General features: G+C 35.4%; 1 protein-coding gene across 1 annotated transcript in view; it reads left to right on the top strand.

The window, feature by feature from the left end:
* The first annotated feature begins 2,346 nt into the window (after positions 1-2,346).
* Positions 2,347-8,444, top strand: part of LOC107740926 (rap1 GTPase-GDP dissociation stimulator 1-like) — a 15,453-nt gene continuing 9,355 nt past the window's right edge. The window contains exons 1-5 of the mRNA XM_016553480.1: positions 2,347-2,558; positions 4,568-4,761; positions 6,215-6,346; positions 7,140-7,274; positions 7,372-7,497. Of these exons, the coding sequence (XP_016408966.1) occupies positions 2,347-2,558; positions 4,568-4,761; positions 6,215-6,346; positions 7,140-7,274; positions 7,372-7,497 (799 nt within the window). The remainder of the gene's footprint in view (positions 2,559-4,567; positions 4,762-6,214; positions 6,347-7,139; positions 7,275-7,371; positions 7,498-8,444) is intronic.

The following is an 8,444-nucleotide window of genomic DNA, read 5'->3' as shown; positions in this document are numbered from 1 at the left end:
ATAGATAGATAGATAGATAGATAGATAGATAGTTTAATTTTATAAAAACTTTGAAAACTAAAAAAAGATTGTCCAGTCAAGGCTTTAGTTAAACTAATGTAATTCTAATATAATAATGTGACATTGAATAGAATAATATAGCATAGAATTTTATTGTAATATATTTTGTTGGGCTTTAAAATTGATGCAAGAAACCATCGGCCAGTGCTGATGAGTGCAAAATGGCCAAAAACTGAACCTGTATTGTGGAAATACTATATAACGACATAAAATGAATCGTATTCATTAGGGATATGCAAGGAGTTTCTTTTATCTTAGCACCAGTATTTTTGATTCACCGTTGATGCATTTCTGTTCCATAATTTCCATAATGCATCAAAACAGCGCAGGTTAAGCTTTCAGTTTTGTCGTGCTGCTTTTGCTTTCAGCATGAGTTGAGGGTCTTTAGTTGTTGATTATGGATATGGATGTTGGAGCGCAGCCACAGACCCACTGACCCAGTGACTGAGTGACTTGGGCGGCAGCGTTCAGCAGCTCAAAGGCTTTTCCTCCCAGCTGTGAGCGTGTTGTGTTACTTCTATAGAAATTCCAACTCCGCCACCTGTTGTGGTTGGAAGCTAGACACTTCTTGAAATGATTGCATGCGTTTGCAGCTGTGTTTTGGCTCAAAAAGCTTGAGCATGAGCCAACAAGATTTCACGCTCAAATATTACATTAAAGAATCACCAGTTTACCAGTTTTCTTTTTGTTTTTATGTAAGCTGGAACATCAAAACTGGCCAAGCCATAGAGAGCGACATCTCTCGCAATGCAAAACCTGGCTTATTTGATGGTGAAAATGTCACAAAATGCGTTTTTCAAGACGCTGGCTATTGCCTTCAGTTGAGTCGCGGTTGAGTTGAGAAAGCTACAATTACGCAGATGCGTGAGATTTCTCGGCTTCTTCTCTGTTTGGATAATAAGTGTTATCACTGCCATTGCCACCACCATTGTTTCCTCAAAATAGGACTCTGGGGTCTGCTTACAGCTGCGGTCTGGACTTGCTTATTTGAAGGCAAATCCTCCAGCCGCGGTCAGCTGCTCTGTGTGTCTGCGAGCGCGTCTGAGGATTTGAAGCGGTGTTGAAATGTGCGCCAGAAAGAAAGCTGTGTGTGAAAGAGAGCCAGTGTGTGTTTAGATGGTGAAAATGGTATGTTGAATTTTAGTTGAATATTTAGTGATGTTGATTTTTATTAGCTTAGCATTTTTGTGTACTGTAGTTTTTTTTTTTATATATCTTTATTTCAATTTTAGTTCATCAAGATAAACTAAATGAAAATGTGAAATGCCAAAGCAACTATCTGAATTTTTTTTTTTTCAGGTTTTATTTTTAATGTTTATTTCAAGTAACGAAAATGTTTTTTATGGTTTTAGTTTTAGTTAACTAAAATAACACTGATTCTGCTAATGCAAGTCTTATTATTTTCTTAAAATTTCTTAAAAATAAAATTATTAAATCATCAATGTTGAATTTTAGTGATTTTGTGTTGTTTTTGTCATTTTTATTAGTTTAGCGTTTTTGTGTACTGTAGTTATTTATATATATATCTTTTTTTTCAATTTTAGTTAATCAAGATAAACTAAATTAAAATGTGAAATGCCAAAGCAACCTATTTTTTTTTATTTTAGTTAACGGTTATTTCAAGTAACGAAAATGTTTTTTATGGTTTTAGTTTTAGTTAACTAAAATAGCACTGATTCTGCTAATACAAGTCTTATTATTTTCTTAATTTTTCATTTTTTAAAATCTATAGTTTTAATAATTTTGTTGTGTTTTTCACATTTTTATTAGCTATTGCGTTGTTTTTTAAATGTATCTATATAGTTTTTTAAATATATATATTTTTTTGATTTCAGTACCTCAAGATACAGTAAACTAAATGAAAATGTGAAATGTTGCTTTGGCAACTAGTTGAAATAAAATAAGTAAATTTTTAAATTTCAGTTCATGTTAATTTCAAGTAACAATTTTTAAAATGTTTTCTTTTGTTAACTATAATAGCCCTGATTCTCTTAAAACAAGTCTTATTATTTTGTTGTAATTTTCTTAATTTCCCCCCAGCATTTTATTCCATATTCAGATTTTCACTTTTTTTTTTTTTTTTAAACAAACAAGCATGAATTTATTCTAATCTAATTTATTAAAATCTAATCTTTTTAACAGCCATTTTTGCAGTGTACTGTATGAGTGAAATGTAGTATAAAATGTATAAAAAAGTTGAACCGTAAGAATTCCTGTATGTTTTGATAAAAGCAGCGGGAGAGCGAGAGCAGACGTGGGAGATGGAAAGCCGACAGCATCGAGAGCATGTGTGAAAGCGCCTCTTTGGTTGTTAGCATTCAGCGCGCAGCACCGCTATCCCATACTGCCAGTCTCCAAGACAACGGCCTACTTAGAGCCACTACACAGCACTACAGGCGAAGCTCTGCCAGTCACGTGGGCCGCAGGAAGAGCGCTTTTGTGTGTGTGAGTGATACAGAGGAGGAAAGGCTGAGCTGTGCTGTACCTGAACACTGCAGGTGTTTCATAACCAGCCAAATGCATAGTGAGACGGCCATATGTCTGCAACAGTCTGACCTCAGACATCCATCCGTGCAGGGTTTTCCCCCTGGGCTGTTGTCTCATTCGCTGACACTGTATGAATCGTCAATGTTTGGTCTGTTGGATTGTTATCCTGCATTTTTTGGAATCATACAAATTGCATTTGTTTATATCTTAGAAATTGTGTCATGGTGTAACGTCTGTTGCATTACTTGTCTGGTTTAGTCTTTTTGGGTCAGAGAGTTATGTAATTCAGTCTGTTATGTATTTGAAGGGGAAAACATGCATTAAAAAGCACCAGAGTTTGATCTGGGTCTTGGTTTATGGTCTGACATAGTTGTCAACTGATGTTTTTGGGGGGTTTTTTAGTGGCTGATGCCAATTTCTAACAAAAGGGTTGTCAATATAAAGCTAAATAATGCAAATTAATGATTGCTGAAATCAAAGCTTTTATCTTATTAATTTTATTCAGTATAAACCGAAAAAGATTATCCATAGATTATCCATTAGACTAATGCAATGCTTATGTATAAATAATATTATTCTATGATAGCAAGTAAGATCAGATGTACTCAAAATAGCCAAAATAAATTTTTGTTTTAATTTTATTCAACATAAAAAACTGACACAGATTATCCATAGACAAGACTGTTGTTAGGCTAATGCAATTCTGATATGTAAATAATATAATTTAATGATAGCAAATAAGATCATGTGTACACAAAACTGCTAAAATCAAACAATATTTTAGTTTATTTTATAAAAACATTGAAAACTGAGAAAGATTACCCATAGACAAGGCTCTCGTTAGATGTATAAATAATATCGTTTAATGGTAGCAAATAAGATTATTTGTTTAAAAAATTGCAAAAATCTATTATTTTATATATATTGTTTTATTTTACAAAAACATTGAAAACCGTAAAGATTTTCTATAGACAAGGCTGTTGTTAGAGTAATGTAATGCTGATATATAAATAATATAATTTAATAATAGCAATTAAGAAAAAAATTGCTACAGTCAACCTAAATTTTATTATATTTTATTATAAAAATATTGAATACTGAAAAAGATTATCCATAGACAAGGCTGACAATGTAATGCTGATATATAAATAATATAATTGAATGATGGCAAAGAAGATCATATATACAACAAAATTGCTAAAATCAAAACCGTTTTTTGTTTGTTTTATAAAAACATTGAAAACTGTAAAAGACTATCCATAGATAGACAAGACTAATGTAATGCTGATACATAACTAATATAATTAAATGATGGCAAATAAGATCAGATGCACACAAAAATGCTGTAATCAAACTTTTATTTTATTTCATAAAAACACTGAAAACTGAAATAGATTAAACATATACAAGGCTGTTGTCAGACTTTGAAATTAATACAAGAAACTACTAGCAAATGCCGATAAGCTCAAATCGACCAATCACTGATCGGTCACAAAAATGAATGACTCAATGAACTGAAATAAATGCTGCAATAAATTCAGCATTTCTCTGCTTCATTTTACTTCAATCCAACATTACAGCCTGGTTTTGGTCCAACAGGTTTTGCTTTGGTTTCTGTGGTTCGGTTTAGCCTGGATCTGAGCTGAGTTTTGGGTGTCTGATATTAGGGTTGTGACGGTAAGGAAATTTTCCCACCGGTTAATCGACTGTCGTTCGGCACGCTGCATTGAGCAGCCGCGTTCAGTTTTTAATTGTAGTGTCTGTTCTTTTACTGAACTAAATGATTTTTATTACTATAAAAAAATCAAAACGACGGTGGGGGTCGGTGACGCAGTGGGCAAGTGACGTAACCGGTGTTGCGGCTTAACACCGGTATCACCGTCAGCACCGTCTATCGCGGCAAGCCTATCTGATATTAGTCTGTGTCTGATCTCGACTGTAACTCTGAGGTGCAGCACTAGAGTTTTAATATGGGTTGTGAAATCCCTGTTAGACATGAAGGTGTGCTGTGAAGCTTCAGATATAATAGTATCCGTCTTGTCTCTCTCTCTCTCTCTCTCTCTCTGTCAGATGTGATCAAGCTTCAGCTGGTGGATGCTGGTCTGGTGGAGTGTCTGCTGGAGGTCGTGGCTCAGACGGTGGACAGCGACAGAGAGGAGGACGTGGCTCAGCTCAAGACGGCCTCAGACCTCATGGTCCTTCTGCTGTTGGGAGGTACAGGAACAAACCTCTGACAGAACTCAAACAACCCTTAAATAAAGGCTTTGAAAGAACAAATATAGGTGCATGCAACAATAAGGCACCTTACGTGTAATTTCCTCTTGTGTGAATAAAGCAAACAGGGCCTTATAAAACATATTTAACATAATGTCAAGCTATGACTCATACTGTGTGTTTAATTAATGAAGTGTGCTATTCCTGTGAACGTTCATCATTTCATTCAGTTTCCCAGCAGTTATATAAGCTTATTACTAGCTAAATAGGGATGCACCTCCTTTTACCTTGAGAAGGAAAGGCTGAAGTGAAGCGAGGCTGATGTGTATTTCACTTCATCAATATTAAACTATAGCTGAAAGAGTTGTGGGGCTTTAAAATGACTTTCACTGAATGAATTCTGGAGGTTGGAAAATTCAAACCTCTCATACAGTTTACACTTATGAAACCTCTTCATAAGATTTTTAAAATATTTTTGAATGTTTTTTTTTTTTAGTGCTCACTAAGACTGCATTTATTTGATCCAGAATACAGTAAATACAGTAATATTATTACAATTTAAAATGACTTTTCTATTTTGATATATTTTAAAATGTAATTTATTTCTTTGATGCAAAGCTGAATTTTCAGCATCATTACTCCAGTCTTCAGTGTCACATGATCCTTCAGAAATCATTCTAATATGCTGATTTGATGCAAAAGAAACAAGTTTTGCAGTGCAATATTTTTGTGGAAACCGTGGTAAGTGTTTTTTAGGATTCTTTGATGAATAGGAAGTTCAAAAGAACAGAATTTATTTGAAATAAAAATAATGTGCATTATAAATATCTTTACTCTCACTTTACTCACAAATTAATCCATCCTTGCTGAATAAAAGCAGCAAAAAAAAAATTTTATTTCTGTCCTCAAACATTTGAACAGTAGTTTATATTGCTTCATTACGAACATGATAATCGTCTAGTTTGTAGTTTGCATTTCTGTCAGCTCTTCATTTGAAAGAAGGGTGCTTTCTGGTTCCCATTCAATATCACATGTATTAGTAATAATGCTCTAAAAAGACATCTGAATTTAAAAAAATGGCTTAAATGGGCTTCGAAAGATTTTCACATTCCATTTTCTCTGAATCTGAGCATAGTTGAACTATCTGACTTATGCAGATCACAGTCTAAGAAACGCGATTTCACTCGTAACTCAAAAAGTGACAAAATGTGGAGTTGATGCGTTTTGCCTTTTGTAGTGTGGCATAAGATCACTGCACTTTCTGCTGAATAAACCAGACAAAACCTGCCTTGCTGGTTCATTGAATAGTTTTACCTGGTTCTGGTGTGGATTCTAATATAGCTCTAGTTATCTTTATAGTTATTGCTCTTAGTGTGAACGGCCTTATAATATCTCTCATTCTGTCATATTAATGTTTTTGTGTAACGCTCGTGTGTGATGTGTTTTCCTGTAGATGAGTCGATGCAGAAGCTGTTTGAGGGGGGTAAAGGCAGCGTGTTTCAGAGGGTCCTCTCATGGGTGCCCTCCAACAACCACCAGCTCCAGCTAGCAGGAGCGCTCGCCATCGCTAACTTTGCCCGCAATGGTAAGACATCAGCAGTGTTGGGGAAAGTTACTATTAAAAGCAATGCATTACAATATTGCGTTACTTTTTCTCATCTGAGCTGGGCTTGCTTGTTTGTTTTTAATAGGGATGTGCGATTCACTGTGTGTGTGTGTGTGTGTGTGTGTGTGTGTGTTGTGTATATGTCTCTGTTTTATCTTGGGGTTTGAATGATTTAAGACTAATCTAGTGCTGTCAAAAGATTAATTGCGATTAATCGCATCCAAAATAAACGCTTTTGTTTACATAATATATGAGCGTGTACTGTGTATAATTATTATGTATATATAAATACAAACACATGCATGTATATATTTAAGACAAATATGTTATGTTTATATACTAAATATATGTATATAGAATATAAAATATAATAATATAAATGTTATTCTGTTTTTATTCATTTCGAGGAATAATGAATCTGTTTTTGTGCAAGTGAGATGAGTAAATGCATGTTCACATTTAGTCTAGATCTACAGTAACATCATGCACTCACTCCTGATTTCTCTCAACATGGGAACAGAAGAGCTGTCAGTCAATAAATGGGAAAACAAAGTAACTAGCATCACCTATTTGAAAAAGTAACTCAGATATTTTTCTTGTAAGTTAGAAAGTAATGCATTACTTTATTAGTTACTTGGAAAAAAAGTAATCTGATTACGTAACTCGCATTACTTGTAATGCATTACCCCCAACACTAGACATCAGTCCTGCAACTGCAAGATCATGATGATCACTGTGTTGAGAGTGTAAATAAGTGCTTTTTTGTGTACAGATGGGAACTGCATCCACATGGTAGACACTGGTATCGTACAGAAGCTTCTCGAGCTGTTAGACAGACATGTTGAAGAGGGGAACGTGACGGTGCAGCATGCCGCCCTCAGCGCTCTGAGGAACCTCGCCATCCCGGGTCAGTCTGAAAGTTCACTCAATCATTGAATGATTCACTCACCTGTGCATGAGTGTCTTAAAATTAAATCTGCTCCACCTTCTTCTCTCTTCTCCAGTGGTCAACAAATCGAAGATGCTCTTGGCTGGTGTGTCGGATGTAGTGCTGAAGTTCCTCAAATCTGAGATGCCGCCGGTCCAGTTCAAGCTTCTGGGAACATTACGGATGCTCATCGACACACAGGGTATTTATTAACAGCAAACGTTTCAGAAAACAAAAGCACTATCTACAGATAGTGCCGCCCCAGAATCGGGTGAGCTGGTGTTGCTGTGCTGGACTGGTTGTGATGCTCAAACAAAATTTTGCATTAAAATTAAACACTTACCTATAATTTAAAATATAAATAAATGTAAAAAAAAAAAAAATGCATGACTTGATGCTTGAAGTTCTCTTTCCTGTACTTAAGGTGTCGTGAACTGCCTTTTTTTTATTATTTTGTACTGTTCTATGAGGTCCACTTATAATGTTATCAAAAATTTGACATCAAAAAACATCATTTTCTGTCCTATTTTGAATAGTCGTGGCGGATTGTAGACTCGGAAGTAAACGCCACTGCTATGATTGGCTAACAGTTGTGTAAGTTTGACAGCCTACACCCTTCATAGATGGACGCCGCTGCTGTGATTTAGGTTAAAAACGCATAAATACTCAGTTCATATCAAACAATCTGTAATAACAGACAAAGCAATAGTGACCGCATTCCTCCCTAATGTTGGGATCCGATGGAAGGTTATGCAAAGACTGTTTTTCCACAACTTACATGCACTGAACAGCATCTTGTTGTCTTCGAAGCATTTTTATCGTTTGGTTTCTGCGTAGACCTGCGTTCGTCTCTCTCGTTATTTAGACTACATGTGCAAATCGGTGGGCGGGGCTAAACAGACAGTGATGTAGAAGCAGGCGTTGATCTTCTTCTGTGGAGGCGGGGTTTATCCACACTATTACGTCATAAAAGTGGCACATTCCACAAGCTGTCGTTTTGGCAGGGGGAGAAAAACTGCATGGTAATGTAATTCGGTATTGTTAACTAAAACTATTAAAATAATTCTGTTAATTGACAAAGCATCTCGGTTACGTATGTAACCCTCGTTCCCTGAAGGAGGGAACGGAGACGTCACGTCGTGACCGACG

Source organism: Sinocyclocheilus rhinocerous, unplaced genomic scaffold (genome assembly GCF_001515625.1).
Source record: "Sinocyclocheilus rhinocerous isolate Xijiao unplaced genomic scaffold, SAMN03320098_v1.1 scaffold1728, whole genome shotgun sequence".
NCBI lineage: Eukaryota > Metazoa > Chordata > Actinopteri > Cypriniformes > Cyprinidae > Sinocyclocheilus > Sinocyclocheilus rhinocerous.
Note: the sequence above shows the minus strand (reverse complement) of the source record. Positions and strands in the feature narration are given on the sequence as shown.